Below are 17871 nucleotides of genomic sequence, written 5' to 3' on the forward strand. Positions count from 1 at the left end.
AAGAAAATCAAACCGGCAAGGTCAGGCAATAAAAAGCTGTTCTGAGTTACTGACTTTGATTATCTAGAAATACATTGTTAGTCAAGGATAGTGTTAGATTATTTACTTGAGCATATACTTGGGGGGGGGGTTGGTCTTTAAGGACTAGGTTTGTTTTTATTTTTTATCTATTACTATCTGTTAGTCACAGGGCCGGATTTACGTTTGATGAGGCCCTAACCTACTGAAGGTAATGGGGCCCTTTATATGTCCAGCTGTCCTTTGTCAACAACAAATTGTTGCTGTTTTTTTGTGTTGAATATATGCTATATGGTAATTTACGGACCTCATAGGTATCTAAAGCCATTTGCAGATAACAAAATATGTATTTTATCAAAGTCATTGTTGAACTGAAATACAATTAAGAAGTATATAAATAGTGAGATAATTACTATTACATCCAGGGTTTTTTTCCCCCTTGAATTTTTTGGGGGCCCCCAAGAGAGTGGGGCCCTAAGCTAGAGCTTGCTTAGCTTACACGTAAATCCGCCACTGGTTGGTCACCTTGCATCTCTTTGAATAGACATGAAAATTAAAAGAAGAAGAAGAAGAATGAAAATCAATGGAACAGCCTATGGCAGCAGTTATTTCAATACTCACCCCTCTGGAGAAGTATCAAGAGACGAAGAGTCACCCTGAGGCTGGCCCTCAAGTGCCCCACCCAGGTCACAGTCAGGCTCTGACTGCTCTGCTTCTGCTACAGGGATATCAGCACTGGAGTTTTCTATTGCACTGAAGGAAAAGAAAACAAACATGCTTTTTACTTCTATGAAATAACTAATATTTTTGCTGGAATTTCTAATACCATGACACATCAAAGCACCCTTGTATTAAAGCAGTTGCCTGGTAACCACAGAAGACAAAGAACTGCATATAGCCCAATATATGAAACAAGGCAGTGAGGGAACATCTTTTATACGTTTTTACATTTTTGCATATATTTGTATATACTGCCTTGAGTCCCAGTCTGCAAGAAAGGAGGGATAATAATATTAATAAATAATGCATCCAACCCTCAAATAGTCTGTTGAGAGGGACTCAAATGACTTATTCTATTATTTCTTGCAGAAAGTGTGCAATTGTAGGGAATTTGTTTAGGGAAGCTTTTAATGTTTAATAGGTTATTGTATCTTAGTGTTCTGTTGGAAGCTGCCCAGAGTGGGTGGGGTATAAATAAATTTTATTATTATTATTATTATTATTATTATTATTATTATTATTATTTCTTCACTGGCATTATTAGAAATGTCAATAGTGAATCTTTAGCTATGGAGCAATACTACCCCTGTCAATATAATTCAACTTAAAACAAATGCAGTTTCCTAACTTTAATGTGGTATCAGTTGCTGCCATGAATGAATCAAGTCAGAGAGTCAACAGTTGATAACCTCGTGTAGTTTTCTTAAAGTGCATATATATAATACATAATGCAGTGTGTTGGCTACCTATGTCAGGCGTCGAGGAATAGGATCTCTCCCCTGGTGGCAGTAAATAAGCAGATCAAATGAAAGGAGCATTTTTACCATTTGTTTCTTTAATAATCACAGCGAGAGACAAAGGAATGCATATCTCTCTAGGAATGGCATTGCTCCCAGTAAAGGTTCACCCCCTCCGTACCCATTAATCTACATCACTCCTACGTCGGATAATCTGAGCTTGTTGCCACTGTGCTTTCTGTTCTATCACTCTCAAAGCCTGTCTAGTCTTAGGCAAAGGGGGGTCAGGAATGCTTTCTAAAGACAGTGAATCTGCCAGCTGTCTCTCTCCTGGTATTTCCTCTTCTAGCTGTTCCTCACCCAGTAGTTCCCAGCTTTCCCCCTCAGCACTATGCCCCTCTGCAAACCACTGTTCTAAATCAATGGGAAGGTTCGGGGGGGGGGGGCTGCCACCATTTCTCAATCCAGTCCCTGACAATATCTTACAGGTTCACACTTCTTTCAGTTTCTGTTTAGAACAGATGAAAGGTTAATTTTTTTAATAGAAAAATTATAAACTGCTTGATCAGAAAGTATCTCCAGCAGGTGAAATGCCTCTTGATGTAATACTATGCAGAAATGGCCAAAAAAATGGAATAGCTTACTTGGGCTGAGAGACTGGTGAGATCTCCGAGGTAGATATGCTGAAAGTACTATCAGGGATATCAGCTACACTAAAAGAACCTTCATTGGAATCCACTGAAGACTGCGCCTCAACTTCAGGTGTCCTCAATTCCTCCATCTCCATGTTCTGTTCAAAAATGTCAATATACACTTTACAATCAGTTCCAACATCTGCCCAATTTGCAGAATTTATTTTAACTACTCAAAGCACAAAAAAGAATAGTGAAGCCTACAAGGCTGCTATTTCACAGGGTAAGCCAACCACAAGCAAGCTGGGACAAGTAAAAACTAACCTTTGAGCCTTAATACAATTCACCATGATAGTCAAGTGGTTCGTCTTACTAAAACTACATATATGAAATGCTGCTCTCAGGATCTATTTGTTGGGACGGGGGCAGCACTCAACTGCATTAGCCTAGCAAATACTTAAGGTTCCTTGTGGAAAATTCAAGTGCTTCTTATTCTCATAGTGCCAGGAGACTTGGCAGCGCAGTCCACAAGGAAACTATTGTGCAAAGGAAATGAGCATTCATAAAATCTTTACATCCCATCTAGAAATTTGCATTTTCCCTAACTAATTTTACACTTGGACTGCAAGCAGATTAAAGACATTTGAAGCCATCTATTTACATGTGACAGAAAAGCGACTTCTTCATATTGCCAGTAAGGGTTGTTTTTTCAATAGCATCAGTATCGCTTGCCTGTGACCATAGGTCTTTCAACTGTCATTGCTCACAGGTTCTGAAACCTGCATAGAGCAATGTTCAGAACCTTCTAGAGGTGGGTGAGAAAATGCTTTTTGGCAAGAGGATTACCCCCAGTCCTCCAGGAGGGGTGTGGCCCCTGCCTATTCACTCGGTTGCTACTAAGACTGCTGCAGCATGTAAGAAGAAAGCTAGAGAAAGAGAAAAGCAGCTCAGAGAATACAAGGACTGTGGGGAAGGAGGACCACTTAAGCTACAGGAGAGCAACCTACCTTTCTTCTCCAAGGTCCCTGTGCAGGAACACGTAAGGGAGAAGAGCAAGTTCTCCTACTGAGAGCCAGAGCAAGTGGCTTAGGGAACCAGAGAGCTCAGGCAGTCCAAAGGAGGCACCTGTTCACACCCAAACATCCTGTGCCCGGTGCTACACAAAGGCAGCCCTGCAGCTCAGCAACCGTACTGCACTTAGTACTCTCAACAAGAATAAAAATCATGTCATAATTTATACCCCACCCATCTGGCTGGGTTCCCGTCACTCCTTGAGAAAAGCCTCTATACAACGACTGCCCTAAACAGGATTAGCAGCCAAACCAGCTCTACCTACTTCAGTGGTGGAAAAGACCCACTGCACAAATGTTGCTGATGCTGACTTTCCCTTGAGGGCTCTCCCAGCAGAGAAATGCCAGGGTTGGAGCTGAGCAGCCAGAGACCACAATGGCCAGTTGGTCAAAGGGCTTTGCTGGTATTTATTGTTTAATTCCTTTTTAAACCTCTGTGAGGGCACTCATTTGATATACCCATTTTATGAAGTAAATAACAGGGTGAAAACAGTACACAGTGGTACCTCAGGTTAAGTACTTAATTCATTCCGGAGGTCCGTACTTAACCTGAAACACCACTTTAGCTAATGGGGGCCTCCTGTTGCTGCCGCGCCGCCGGAGCCCAATTTCTGTTCTTATCCTGAAGCAAAGTTCTTAACCTGAAGCACTATTTCTGGGTTAGCGGAGTCTGTAACCTGAAGCGTATGTAACCTGAAGCGTATGTAACCTGTATGTAACCACTGTAGCTTCCACAGAGGTGATGCCCGAAAGGAAGATAAAAGGCTAAATAAATCCTTCAAACCCTTCAACCGATAGGAGCAAAACAACACAACCTTTAAACTGTATGATGATATCAGCCTCCTTCCCTCCTCCCACAGTGGCGGCTCCTTCACACCCGACACTCAGACAGGCTCTCTGAGGTGCAGATATACTCCAGAATAAAAACCTTTCACACACACCCCATGGCTCCCTCTCTCCTTTGCTCTTTCTCAGTCTCCTCCCTCTTGTAGAGAAGCACAAACACAGCTGAGCCACAGAGACACACACACCCCAGTCTCTTCAGCACCCCAACCCCACAACATTCCCTCCAGCCCCTCTCCCCTCATCCCTGGTGGTGGAAAGGACCCTCTGTGTTGATCTTCCCCTCCCCCCATGCAATGGGGGGAGAGAGAGTGGGAGGGAGGGAGAAGTCAAAAATGTAAAGGACTCCTGGACGGTTAAGTCCAGTCAAAAGTGACTATGGAGCTGAGGTGCTCATCTCACTTTTAAGGCCAAAGGAGTCGGCATTTGAACACAGACAGCTTTTCCAGGTCATGTGGCCAGCATTACTAAACAGCTTCTGCCGCAACTGAACACTGTGACGAGTGCCAGAGTGCACGGAAATGCCATTTACCTTCCTGCCACAGCGGGACTTATTTATCTACTTGCACTGGTATGCTTCCAAATTGCTAGGTTGGCAGGAGCTGGGACAGAGCAACAGGAGCTCACCCCATCATGTGCATTCAAGTCACCGACCTTCCGATCAGCAAGCCCAAGGGGCTCAGTGGTTTAGACCACACATGTGAGGCACTTTTCCAATAGCTACCTAGGGGAAAGTTCCCCCAAAATCCCGTCCTCCCTCCCTCCCTCCCTCTATCTCACAGCAGCAGATGAAGGAGAGAAGGAAGCCCAGCTAAAGCAAACCAGGTAGGGGAGGCGCAGCCACATGGAGGAGGGGAAGCATCTAGAAGTCATGCAGGGAGGCATTCAACTCCTGTGACTGCAGTGCCTACCAGCTGACCCACACAGCAGAGCAAGCAGTGGCCGATCACTCAGGCAGCAGGCAGAAAATTTTATCTCAAGTTTTATCAGACACAGCACAGCGCGACAAGACTTCTGAAACTGCTTGCCAACGGACCATTCCCTAAAGCGGAACATGTCTAGCGCCAGGGGAGTTTCAAGCGCTGCTATGACCGCTCCAAAGCTCAGAGGCATGGATCATGGCTGAAAGAATAGGCATATCCCCAAAGACTTGCCTCTTTTTGCTTTGTGCAGTCAACTAAACATTCTTCAGGATGGGTGTTTATACTGGAGTCAATGTGTTCCAGAGACAATGTTCCAACGGATCCATGGGTCTCCTCCTAGTAGAAAGATACAGAAATGTATTTAGATAGATGCAGCTCCCAAGCTTTGCTGGGAAACTTCGGCTCTGAGGAGGTACTTTTAATCCTAAAAGACATTTTTTAGTCTAATCTTTCACCATTTTGCATGCACCAAAATGTGATCTAGAGAGTGTCTTCAATTGTTTAAGACCTTACAATGACTGACATTTAGCAAACACAAAGAGACCTCTGGCATCTTAAAAAACAAAAACATTATGGCCAAATGACTGATGCCATAGGCCAGGGGTCAGCAACCTTTTTCAGCAGGGGGCCGGTCCACTGTTCCTCAGACCTTGTGGGGGGTCGGACTATATTTTGGAATAAAATATGAACAAGTTCCTATGCCCCACAAATAACCCAGAGATGCATTTTAAATAAAAACACATATTCCACTCATGTAAAAACACCAGGCAGGCCCCACAAATAACCCAGAGGTGCACATTCTACTCATGTGAAAATACGCTGATTCCCGGACCATCCGCGGGCCAGATTTAGAAGGCAATTGGGCCGGATCTGTCCCCCAGGCCTTAGTTTGCCTACCCATGCAATAGGCAGTGTTTCTCAAACTTGGGTCCCCAGCTGTTGTTGGGAGTACAACTCCCATCAGGGAATTGTAGTCCAGCAACAGCTGGAGACCCAAGTTTGAGAAACACTGTCATAGGGTGACATCTAATGGAGTTAGCTGGCCTACAGGGTTATTCCTGCTGCATGAGGAGGACTTCTCTTCCTCTTCTACCCCATTCAGTTCCTACCAAATTCACTCTGGAGACTCCAATCGCATGACATTGGATAGCGTACATAATATATGTAATTAAAATAGTTATTCTTCAAGGGGCCACAAGGCCTGTTGCAACAAAAACAATCAAGGCCACCCTTGTGTAAATCTTTAACAATGGCTGCACTGTTTACACCGGGCTGCATCCAAAGCAGCACCTGCAGAAGAAGAATTCCCAATGACCCACTGTGGTGACATAAAATCCATTCTGAGAGATGCTCCAAAGGCCTAGCCTGGGGGATTGTCTGATTTTATCTTCTCAGATACACGTGGCAAAGATCCTGCTGTCACCACCAGAAGAGGCTTTTGGGAGGGCCATTTCACAGAAGCTGCTTTGGATGTAACTCAAGAGAGATGGCCAAGGAACCTTAAGACACAGATAAGCTTGTTTTAGAAAATCATTAGGTTTCAATAAATTAATATGAAATTCAATAATTTCAATAATAGGTTCCATGATGTATAGAAAAAGAAAGCCATTCTGAGTTGTTGTTTCAAATTTAAACATTTCCTCTCAATTTAAAGCAGCCTTTAAATAATCCTGCAAGGACGACATTTTTCATGTCATATTCTGCATGCAAGTCCCCAATAAAGCTGTTCAGTTTCTTCCAGGCAGTTACCTTTTCCTGGATGTTCTTGTCCATGTTTGCCAAGGGACAGTTCTCATTTGGTAAATGCAAAGAGCCAGAGGAAGGACTCTCTTCACAAAAGACATGCCAGCTGGGTAATCTGTTAAAAGAACAAAACCACACTTACACAGACAGATACAGTTACATCATAGCTGATGCCATGAGAGGGCGAGGCAAGGATGATGAAATATGCCCTGACCCGCAAAAAAAAAAAAAAAAAAAAGTTACCTACTCAACTCCTGTTTTGCCCCAAAAGGGCATTGGATGCACCCTCACAAATACAGCCTGAAAAGTGAGGGGTCAGAGTATGAGCATTCCTGGAGAATGGCCTGCATGCGAGGATGAGACAAGCAAATGTACTAATCTTCAAAATGGTGAAAGAGGAAGACCCAAAAAACTAAATACTGGATAGTCTAACTCTGACATAAGGGAATAAACTAAAACATATTATAAACGAGTCAATCTGCAAATACCTTAATATAGTGATTTGTAGGAGTTAGCATGGATTTGTGAAGAATAAATCCTGCCAAACTCCAAGCTTAAAGAATTGGTGCCAGAATACATGCTTAAATCAAGTTGGAAGGGACCCCGAGGGTCATCTAGTCCAGCCCCCTGCAATGCAGTAATCTCAACTAAAGCATCTATGACATATGGCTACCCAACCTCTGCTTAAAAACCTGCAATGAAAGTTTTCACTTCCCAAGGGAGACTGTTCCACTGTCGAAGAAGCTCTTACTGTCAGAAAGTTCTTCCTAATATTTAGTCACAAACTCCTTTATTGTAACTTGAATCCATGGGTATTAAGTCTCACCCTCCAGGCGAAGACATTCCTCTTCAACAAAGCCCTTTTAAATGTTTGTGGGGGGAGGGGATTATTGGTTTATGGGCTTTTTGTTGTTCTTTTTATTATGTATTTTGTGTTTTTATCTTGTATTTTTATGCCCTGAGATCCATGGATGAAGGGTGGTATACAAATGTAATTAATTAATCAGTTATTCATAAATAATGAAAGGATTAAGCCCCCAAAGGTCTGCTGAATAAGCTGCTTATGTGAGCAAATTATCTGGAAGCAAAGGGGGATTCAGATTGGCGCAAGTCATAATGCATCATAAGAATACATACTTGTATCCAGCCTTGCCAATAAAATAAATATACACCAGCCTACAAACATACTGTTAGTGCATATGGTTGTATGTACCTAAGTGTCACAGAACAGCTTTTGTAGATGGAGATCTGTGGCTTCATGTTGAAGCTCCACTTATTTCCATCAGAAATTGCCAGTGTTGTGCTTTAGCTACAGCTTTGCTCTGCTTTCAAAGCACTCTTACATGCCCGTGGGAGAAAACACATTGATAACAAAGAACAGCACGTTATTTTTCAACCGGTTTTGTAAATTTATCAAACACAAGGCCCATTTCCCCCTCTGACTTTTCTTGTTTAGAATGGTAGTTTAACTAGTTAAAATCTAGTGCAGGAATGTAGTCCCTCGACAGAAAGCACAATCCTACATGCTAGTTGTTCACTACATTGACAGGGTTATTCTGCCAAACACAGATTAACAGCCCAAAAGGAAAAAAGCCCCCAAGATGTACCGCAGGGAAGCCTACCAGGCAGAAGCCCAAGGGAGTCCAGGGACACAACACCACTGCTATGGAGCACTAAGAATCCCAGTCTGCCCTTGCATCGAACCGTCTGCCTGACCCACCCGGCTGAGCTCGGGAACCCGGGGCAGGAGCCAGAACCCTTTCCCGGACTCCGCTCCTGCTCTCCCCCGAGCGGAAGCGGAGCAGGATGAGTCCCGCCTCTTCGCTTTACTCCCGCAGCGGGATTCCGCTGCCCGCCTCCCGGACCGGTCCAGGCTTTCCTCGCGCCCGGCGGCGAGGGGCTGCCCAGAAGCGGCCCGGGTGGGGGGCGGGATCCTGCCTCGGAGACTCACCCGGCCAGGCAGCCCAGGAGGAAGCAGGAGGAAGCCAGGAGCAGCAGCCGGCGGGGAGGCTCCTTCATGGTCTCCGCCGTCTGCCTCGTGGCGCCCGCGGGCAACGGCGGCGCATCCTCCCGAGGGCCGGGGCGGAGAAGGGCGAGGGCTCCGGCAGCCGCGTCCGCCGCCCGCGCTGGATCCGCGACGCGCTGAGCTGGAGTGTGACGCGTCACCGCCAGGGGAGCGGGGGGAGGCAGAGCCGCGCCTGCGCACCAGGCCGCTTCCCCGCCCTTTCGAAAGACAACGGCCCAGAGAGGCCGCCGCCAGCCAATCGACAGCGCCCGTTTCTCCAAGGCGGCCGATGATTGGGCAGTTTTCCCTATCCCCTCTCCGCCCGCGGAAGGGCCGCGCGCTCCCCCGCCCTAAAGCCATGGCGGGGAGGGATAGGCGTCCGGCGGGAACGCCGGAGCGCTCGCGGTTCGCTCTGAAACTGCCTCGGATGTTGCAGGCGGGGTGGGGATGGGGGTGTAGTAGCCAAGGCGCTGCTTTTCTTAAGAGAACTTACGCGCCGTGAGCACGAACCGACAAGAGCCTGAAATCGCTTTCGTCGATCAGGCATTCTCAACGGCAGCTTGCAGCAAAGGCCGCGCAGGGGCGGGGGCTTTTTATAGTCTTCGAGGCCCCCGGCGGCGATGTGACGCATAGCCTCAAGATCAGGTTATAGAGGCGCACTGAGCGCCCAATTTGCGGGTTCCTCTTGCACTAGGACGCGGGTGGCGCTGTGGGTTAAACCACAGAGCCTAGGACTTGCCGATCAGAAGGTCGGCGGTTCGAATCCCCGCGACGGGGTGAGCTCCCGTTGCTCGGTCCCTGCTCCTGCCCACCTAGCAGTTCGAAAGCACGTCCAAGTGCAAGTAGATGAATTACCTTCCGGCGGGAAGGTAAACAGCGTTTCCGTGCGCTGCTCAGGTTCGCCAGAAGCGGCTTAGTCCTGCTGGCCACGTGACCCGGAAGCTGTACGCCGGCTCCGTCGGCCAATAAAGCGAAATGAGCGGTGCAACCCCAGAGTCGGTCAGGACTGGACCTAATAGTCAGGGGTCCCTTTACCTTTACCTTGCACGATGCTTGGGACTGGGCTCCTGCAGTTGTGACATTGCAAGGGCTGCCCTAGGCTGGTCCTTGGCCAGCACACCTGAGCTCACCACGTCGGGATGATGGACAGCACTGCTCTATACATTTTCACAGAAATGCACACAAAGGCCATACTCACTCACTCGCTCATTCATTCTATTTCATAAAATCTGTACACCGTTTGATTGCAAAAAAATCCACAACCCAACCACATGTAACAACCACATAATCATGAAGGAGACCCTCCATATTTTTATCATTTTAAAAATCAATTGTAACAACTTAAACTAAAGCATTTTTAGTTGCATAATCGTTTCACCATTTTTTTAAAAAGTAGGCTAAAAAGATCAACCCAATATTAAGCTGCCAAATGGACAGGCAGTCCATGTTTTTTAAAAGTAAATGTTAACATTTTTATTTTTTAAAAAAATCATTTAAACACACTATAAGATTGCTAATTTCCTTCCTCGTGGGTCCCAAGTGCCCTCAAAGCCCCAGCAGGTCTTTCATGTTCAGAGTCACAGATCTTTAAAAAACAAAATAAAAGAGTTCCTTCTAAGGCTACTTAGAAGGACGATTTCACCAATTTCATTCTTTCTCTAAAAAGAGGGTTGCATTATGAAAAAAGATTGAAGAACCGTAGATGGGGGAAACGGGAGAACAAATTTGATCATGATGTCACATAACAAGTGAACAAAATGCAGTTATTGCATAAACACTTAATACATAAACACCCTCACTGTTTTGATGTTTTTGTTATTTGTACTTTCAAAACCTGATCCCATGGTTCTATGAAAATTAACCAAAAATGGCTTCCAGAATAAATAATTTAAATTTTGGAACTAAAAGATTTAATTTTGAAATTTTGCATTTCAAATTGTGTGAATTCATTACCCATTCCCTTCTATCGTCTTCTGTTGACTTGTCCCTGTTTTCTTTTGTTTTCCACAATCTAGCTCTGTGTATGAAGAAATTCACTTCATCTCCTATCACAAATTCTCACAATGGAAATTTGCCAGTTGGCAGACTTGGGGAATTAAGCTGCATGGATCTTGAGTGTATATATATATATATATATGTCTTCTCACTCAGGAAGAGAGCATTCAGTGCTGCTAACACAGTGACTGACTTCACCGCTAGAGGTGCACTCCATTGTCTCTCAAGACAGACGGATGCCAACCAACAAGCTGAAGGGGCTCCAGCAAGAAGTTCAGTCTCTCTCCACTTCCCTCACTTAGGCCACTGCATGGCAAGACTTTGGAGCCTGCACTTTGGGCACATGGGCCTTCTCAGCTTTGAGGCAAGGGAGCTTGTTTTGTTACCTACAAGCCAGCCTGTTTTGATTCCGATTTGCTATATGAAACATTTTTATGGCCCTGGGAGAGAAATCTGGAAAGGCATCAGAAGCTATTGCAAGATGGGAGGCGGAGCAACCTAAAATCCCAAATGTCCCGTAGGGCCTCCAGCTAGGAATCTCTAGTTTTGAAATCAGAGACCACTATTGCCACGCTGTCCCCAGCTACACCTGCAAAATGAAACAAACATCATGTGAGGTGCAGGTAGTGGACCTTATCCAGCAAGAACAGGAGTTACCTAAGCGTCATTCAAGACCAGTTTGCTGAGTGGGCTTCATTTACTATCACCAAAATGACCTTTGCACGTATACTTGTGCTGCTGACGCTGCAATCTTACGTATGCTTACTAGAACGTGAACCACACTGAACTTTGGGAGAGCTTAATTATGAGTAAATATATTTAGTACAAGCCTGATTATATCTGATGCTTCTGTCTGTTGAGAAAATCGGGTTCAGTGACATCATATGGAACCTTTTTCATCAATTTGCCCACTCCCACCGCCTGTGTGTTCTGGGAGCCCTATTCCTCCCACAACCATTTTTAGGAGGCCCACTCATCACCCTCACAAGATACTTGGAAGGAAAAGCTGACACTTCTTAGCACTTCCCCGGACGGATGTGCACACCAAGAACACTCTGTGTTCCCCTGCTCTTCTCAGTGGATCTGAATGCATTGATCAGAACCATTTCTCCTACGGGATTTCCTGTAATCTGAGGTTACTGAGGATAAGGGCTGGTTTGAATTTGATTTAACTTCCACTGAAAACATCAGCACTGACAAAAAAAAATTATTGCCAAAAGGTGCCCTGCTGGAGGGTGACAGCTTACAGGCACACAGGCCACCTGGTGACAACGATGCCAAAGTCCGTTTGCTCTAGCTAGCAGGTAAAGCTACTGAATCAGATGATGGCAGCATATTTGACCCATGACATAATACAATTGGTAGCCAACAGAGGCGTATTTCATAGGACAGAACCCTGCCCTATGTCCGGTGGTCATGCTTGACCCAGAAACCTATGCACAGGTGAAAGGACTTTTTTTCTCTGAGCATGCAATAATGCAAATGTGTCAATTTGAGTCAAAATGTCCATTTAATACATGCACAAGGCTTAAACCCCCCCCAATATTTTACCCCAAAATGCCAACCACTTGAAACTTGAGTTTGCAGATGTCTGAATTTATGGCAGGAATTCCTCCTAGGGTTAGGCAGGCACTATCTGTCTTTACACCTGAGCCAAGTGGGATGAATGGGTCAATAAACCTATTTACAAAAATATAAACCCCGGGACACGCGGTCTGATCCTATATTTACTTCTATCACTGCATTCCAGGGGGCTCACTCCCTAGTGTGTGTTCAGTGAGTTTCCTTATGTCCCTCAAAATCTTGGGGGGGGGCAATTATTATTTTAAAGTTCCACAATATTTTAGCCATTCTTAGTTAAGAAACGGGTTTCCTGGATGTGAACCTAAACCAGCCAGTAAACGTACCAACTTCTCACCGGGGCCGACCAGATGCGTCGGTGGGAACCCCTTCCTTGAGCCCGGCCCAGCCCGGCTGTCCTGTGGGAGGGAGTTCCCCAGCTCCCCTGGACCAGCGCCGCTAGGGAGAAGCCTCGCCTCTCTTTCCCGGGGACGCCTGGGCGTCCGGATGTGCTGCTCGGCCCGGGAGGGGAGAGGAGCCTTCTTGGCGCACGAGGCAGGGAGCCGCCACTGCCCTCCTTCTCGGCCTCCCCCGCCAGGCACCCGGGCGTCCCTCCTCCCCGCCCCGGGCACGCGCCTGCCAGCCCGCGCTCTCGCTGGCTTGGGCTGCCAGCTGCGTTGCGCGCCGATCCGGGAGCCGCCGCCTGGCCGGCTGGGGCCCCGAGGCAGCGGCGGCCCGTGGGAATCCCGGGGATCCTTGGCTTGGGAAACGGAGGGATCTCCAGCCCCGCAAGTTGGTTCCAGGCAGCTGGCGGAGGGACGCTGGCACTGGATCAAGAGGCGGAAGTGAACGGAAATGGCACCATAAAGGTATTTTCATGCTGGGAGCTAAACACACACACATGTAAGGTACCTCCTCCCCCTTTCGGTTCCCCCTGAACAGCTTTCACGTGTGTGCCCAGCTTGCACAAGAGGAGGCCAGAGATTTTGGGGTGCTATATATGAAAGAACACATGGAGCCCAAATACCAAATCCTTGGCGTGTTTGCTCCCAAGTAAAGCCAACAGATTTTGTTGACTTCTGGTTACTGATGATCATGAAGGGCAGGAAGAAGGAGAAGCCAAGCAACGTGACTGCCTAGGAGGAGCCAAGATAGTGGGCCCTGTTTCCGAAACAGTCGGATGGTGGGGTCCCCAAGTGTTGTAGCACAGCTTCTCTTGGTGGTTTCTCTCTGTGGCCATGGGAACTGACTGCTGTGCTTTTGACCTGCAGATCTTGGCTTGATGGACTTGTTTTCTTCCTAGGTGCCAGCAGTGACCTAGAAAACCAGGGACAAGTCTGGGCATGAGTTTCATCATCCATTGATGTTGTAAGGAAGAGCCGTGAGACAGGGACTTGGCCGGAATCATGCTGCCTGCTCAGCTGGGACCAAACACACGGCAGCGCTGGCAGAAAGTGTTGTATAAAAGGCAGCCCTTTCCTGATAACTATGTGGACCAGAGTTTCCTAGAGAAGCTACGCAAGAACATCCATGCCCGCAAGTACCAGTACCGGGCGGTGGTGTTTGAGTCCGGAGTGGTCATACAGCAGCTGTGCAGCGTCTGCGTCTTTGTCGTCATCTGGCGGTACATGGATGTGGGGCTGCTGGCTCCCCAGTGGTTATTTGGCGCTGGCTTGGTGACTTCCTTGATAGGTTACGTCCTTTTTGACGTATTGGACTCGGGAATGGGGAGAAACCAGAGTGGCCAGACGCGTTGGGCAGATCTGAAAAACACGGTGGTGTTTGTGGCCTTCACCTACGGCTTCTCCCCAGTGTTGAAAACACTGACTGAGTCCATCAGCACAGACACAATTTATGCCATGTCTTCTCTCATGCTCCTAGGACATCTGATCTTCTATGACTACGGCGCCAATGCTGCCATTGTGTCCAGCACTCTGTCCCTTAACATGGCCATCTTTGCCTCGGTCTGCTTGGCCTCGCGGTTGCCTCGCTCCTTGCACGCCTTCGTCATGGTGACATTCGCTATCCAGATCTTTGCCCTGTGGCCCATGCTGCAAAAGAAGCTCAAAGCGCGGACTCCCCGCTGCTATGTTGTCGCCACTTTGCTCTTTGCTCTGTCTGCCTTGGTGGGCCTGCTGACCATCTCCAGCGTTGGCATGGTTCTCTTTGCCCTTCTTCTCGTCTCCATCTCCTGCCTGTGTCCTTACTGCCTCATCAAGCTGCAGCTCTTCAAAGACAACATCCACGGGCCTTGGGATGAAGCTGAAATCAAGGAAGACCTCTCCAAGTTCCTCATGTAAAGCAGGCGAGGCCCTAAGAAAGGCAGCTGCTGATGCCAAAACAAAAATAAAACTGCATCTCCACTGAGATACTGGGGCCTTGTGAATAGGTGTGGGTCAATCTGAACTTCATTCTATCATTTATTACTGCAGATCATGGCAGAAGTATCAAAGGTTGACATAGCCTAAAAGGACAAGAGTGACCCTGCTACCAGTCTGATCCCAGCCTTGTGTCCTGAAAGGCATTCAGGTCTATTCTGACTTCCTCACACCCTGCATAAAGGCCAGCACATGCTGATTTTGTTACCAGGTACAGTCTGTTCATCCCCTGAATGGAGACCATCAAAATAATGTCAGGGTAATTTGAAGGCAGAGACAAAAGGGAACCAGCTCAGTCACAGCCAGCTAGAAGGAGAGTCTTCCAAGCTCTTAATTTGCAAAATGGTGAGGTGATAAAAGGGCATGAACTCTGGGGGAAATACCTTGGGAACTCTGGGAGTTGCTCACCTCAAAGCCTCCTCCCTTCTCCATGAAGGAAAAGGGTAGAAAGGAACCCTAAAATGTGTAGCCAGTGGCTCTCCTAGCTCCCACAAGGACCTTCATTCAGCACCCAAGGAACCAACATGCACATGCTTAAGGACAGATATACTCTTCCTCCCCAACTCTCCATTTCATCTCTCTTTAGATCAAGGTGTGTGTATTGCAGGATTTGCTGCCTGCTTACATTGCAATTTTGCTGTCTGAAGCAGCATTTATATATAATGCATGTCTCTTCCATGTCATATAATAAACCAACTTTCTCTATTCCTTTGGTGTGAAAACTTAACATTTCTAAGAGTGCAAAGAAGTTTTGACTCCTATCAAGCATAATTTTTTTGCCCTGATGTGGGAGGAAAATACCAAAAGTATCCACTTCCTTTTGTTCCAGTTACAGATAGGTAGCCGTGTTGGTCTGCCATAGTCAAAACAAAAAAAAAATTTCTTCCAGTAGCACCTTAAAGACCAACTAAGTTAGTTCTTGGTATGAGCTTTCGTGTGCATGTGTATCTGAAGAAGTGTGCATGCACACGAAAGCTCATACCAAGAACTAACTTAGTTGGTCTTTAAGGTGCTACTGGAAGAATTTTTTGTTTTTGTTTTCACTTCCTTTTGAAAAGAGATGTATTTCTACTGAGTTTGTTTACCTGTGAGTAAATAAAATAGCAAGAAGTGTGCATGCATGCCATGAGACCAGTGCGATGTAGCCGCAAACCCTTTCTTCTGAGTTGTGGTCTCCCTGGTCAGAGCTTAGACACAGCAGCACAAAACCTACAGGAACTGCAAAGGCCTTCTGCTCTGTTGAGCTCCCGGCCAATCTGAACCATCCAAGGCACACCTGACTTACTCTAGAGACCCTGATGGAAGAAGCTCAGCATCTGAGGTCTGCCCCCACAGGAGTCCCATTAGTGCTTAGCATCCCTCAAGGATTAGAATCCCCCCCAATCCTGTACACAGGACCCCCCCCCTTTTGCACTCATCTCATATTAGGGGAAACATAATCACCTAGAGTGGGAAAGTTAGATCCCATGGTATGCACTTTTAGATTCCTATGTAAACCCCTCCTCAAGGCGTCCAAACTAAGGGATATGAATATATTTGGGTTCAAATTCTGTGGGGAGGACAGGGAAGATCATACATGTCAGAGAACAGCCTGTGGCGTTATCGCCATGTTCCTTATTTCTCCTGCCACCCAATGTTCTATTTTAGATAATGTTTTTTCAAAAAGAAAGAAAGAAACATAACCACAATTGGAGGCAAAGTCACATTCCAATGTTATTTCTTGATTTAAATTCTCTTTCAAAAATGTATATAATGCCCTTTGGGATCTGATAGTTTATCCATGGTTTTCACAGGAATTTTATGTCTAACCTTACGTGATAGGCTTGGGGACAGCTAGGGTCTGCTAGGCTCGTCTGTTCAAAAAAGAATTTATAAAGAATATTCCTATTTTCTTAGCTGTGTTTCTTGTATAATTTCATTATTGGGTATGTTGCTCCAAGTGTCCAAGTGGAAGAATTTAGTATAAATCTTGAACAACATTACCATGAACTAGATGAGGTTATTTTTAGGATTACTGTTAAGAACAGGTAGCTGTACAGTGGATATATGAGCAGCTCTGGAGGGTGGAAGTGTGTGTGTGTGTGTGAGAGAGAGAGAGAGAGAGAGAAGGTCCCACTTTTGTAGTAACCGGTCCTTCAACTTCCAATGCACTGAAGTAACAGCAGCAGGGGGAGCTCCAATATCCTTCAAAGTCACTGGCTGAATGAAATGGAAATAAAGCTGGAGTGGAATGTGCCTGTTTTGGCAAGAGACAGCCCCCTCCCCAATTCACGATCCTCAGGAGCCTCCGGCCATTTATCAGGGAGAAGAGAGAGCAGCTCTCTGCACAGGACTTCACCTCTCTTGAGACCTAGAAACCCTCTGAAAAATTACTTGGAGGGCACGGAAAACTTTTCCAGGCACATCTAGCAACCAGAAGGAAACTCGGAAGTTTTCCTGAGACTAGTTCTCTGATGGGTCTGTTGGACTTTTACTTCAGAAGCAAAGACCAGAACATTTGTAACGTTTCCACAGGAGTTGGCCGTTTGTGTGAAACTGCCACCCTTTGTTCATTCATTAATAGCAGAGAATCCGAGTGACTTTGCTGCCGGTCCTCTGCATTGCAGAGTTTAATGTGTTGTCTTCTTTACACATGGCATAGTGTATTTAAAATACAGAAATTCAGTTGTATGCCAGCATATCCAATGTGGACGGGCAAAGGGCTTTTGAGGCTGGGGGGACGGGACACCATGTCTTTTAACTGGCAGCTTTCTCCCTGTAGCTGTCACCCTTGGTTCTCATCCCTGTTGAGCATGGCAGCAACATTACTAATAAGTAGTCTCTCAGTTATTTCTCAATTGATCAGTTCCTTTTCCTTGCTGGGCAGCTTCAGTAGTTTATTTCCTTGTTATTATTTGTCCTTTATATTTATTAATTAAAAATAACGTCACATTTTCTTTCCATTTTTTTCCAAAACGAGGCCCATAGTGGTGACATAAAATGTATTAAACAGCCATAAAATTTGTAATAATTTGTGCAATTTGTAATCACCTTGCTGGGACGTGGGTGGCGCTGTGGGTTAAACCACAGAGCCTAGGGCTTGCCGATCAGAAGGTCGGCGGTTCGAATCCTTGCCACAGGGTGAGCTCCCGTTGCTCGGTCCCTGCTCCTGCCAACCTAGCAGTTTGAAAGCACGTCAAAGTGCAAGTAGATAAATAGGTACCACTCCGGCGGGAAGGTAAAAGGCCAGAAGCGGCTTAGTCATGCC

General features: G+C 46.3%; 2 protein-coding genes and 1 long non-coding RNA gene across 5 annotated transcripts in view; 1 reads left to right on the plus strand and 2 right to left on the minus strand.

The window, feature by feature from the left end:
- Positions 1–8918, minus strand: part of SUCO (SUN domain containing ossification factor) — a 43156-nt gene extending 34238 nt beyond the window's left edge. Inside the window, exons 1-5 of one of the 2 annotated variants that reach the window (XM_083621360.1) lie at positions 8638–8918; positions 6693–6801; positions 5175–5279; positions 2120–2265; positions 640–771 (exon numbers count right to left, since the gene is read on the minus strand). In XM_083621360.1, coding sequence (XP_083477486.1) covers positions 640–771; positions 2120–2265; positions 5175–5279; positions 6693–6801; positions 8638–8705 — 560 coding nt within the window. In that variant the 5' untranslated portion in view covers positions 8706–8918. The remainder of the gene's footprint in view (positions 1–639; positions 772–2119; positions 2266–5174; positions 5280–6692; positions 6802–8637) is intronic. The other variant, XM_083621361.1, reaches the window with a different exon arrangement.
- Positions 8919–10902: 1984 nt separating this feature from the next.
- Positions 10903–12805, minus strand: LOC310765907. Its single transcript, XR_014549870.1, has 2 exons — positions 12594–12805; positions 10903–11275 (listed from the first exon to the last, which is right to left on the minus strand). It is a non-coding gene; the product is annotated as an uncharacterized lncRNA (long non-coding RNA).
- Positions 11834–15329, plus strand: LOC310765861 (phosphatidylinositol N-acetylglucosaminyltransferase subunit C-like). Of its 2 annotated transcripts, none has more exons than XM_083621462.1 (2): positions 11834–11990; positions 13550–15329. In XM_083621462.1, the coding sequence occupies exon 2, from the start codon at positions 13653–13655 to the stop codon at positions 14544–14546; it is 894 nt and encodes a 297-aa protein (XP_083477588.1). In that variant the 5' UTR covers positions 11834–11990; positions 13550–13652; the 3' UTR covers positions 14547–15329. The 2 variants fall into 2 exon arrangements, with proteins under 2 accessions (XP_083477588.1, XP_083477589.1); XM_083621463.1 differs by lacking the exon at positions 11834–11990 and adding an exon at positions 12909–13115.
- Positions 15330–17871: the final 2542 nt, after the last annotated feature.

This window comes from Podarcis filfolensis (assembly GCF_964270895.1).
Source record: "Podarcis filfolensis genome assembly, chromosome: 6".
NCBI classification, from domain to species: domain Eukaryota; kingdom Metazoa; phylum Chordata; class Lepidosauria; order Squamata; family Lacertidae; genus Podarcis; species Podarcis filfolensis.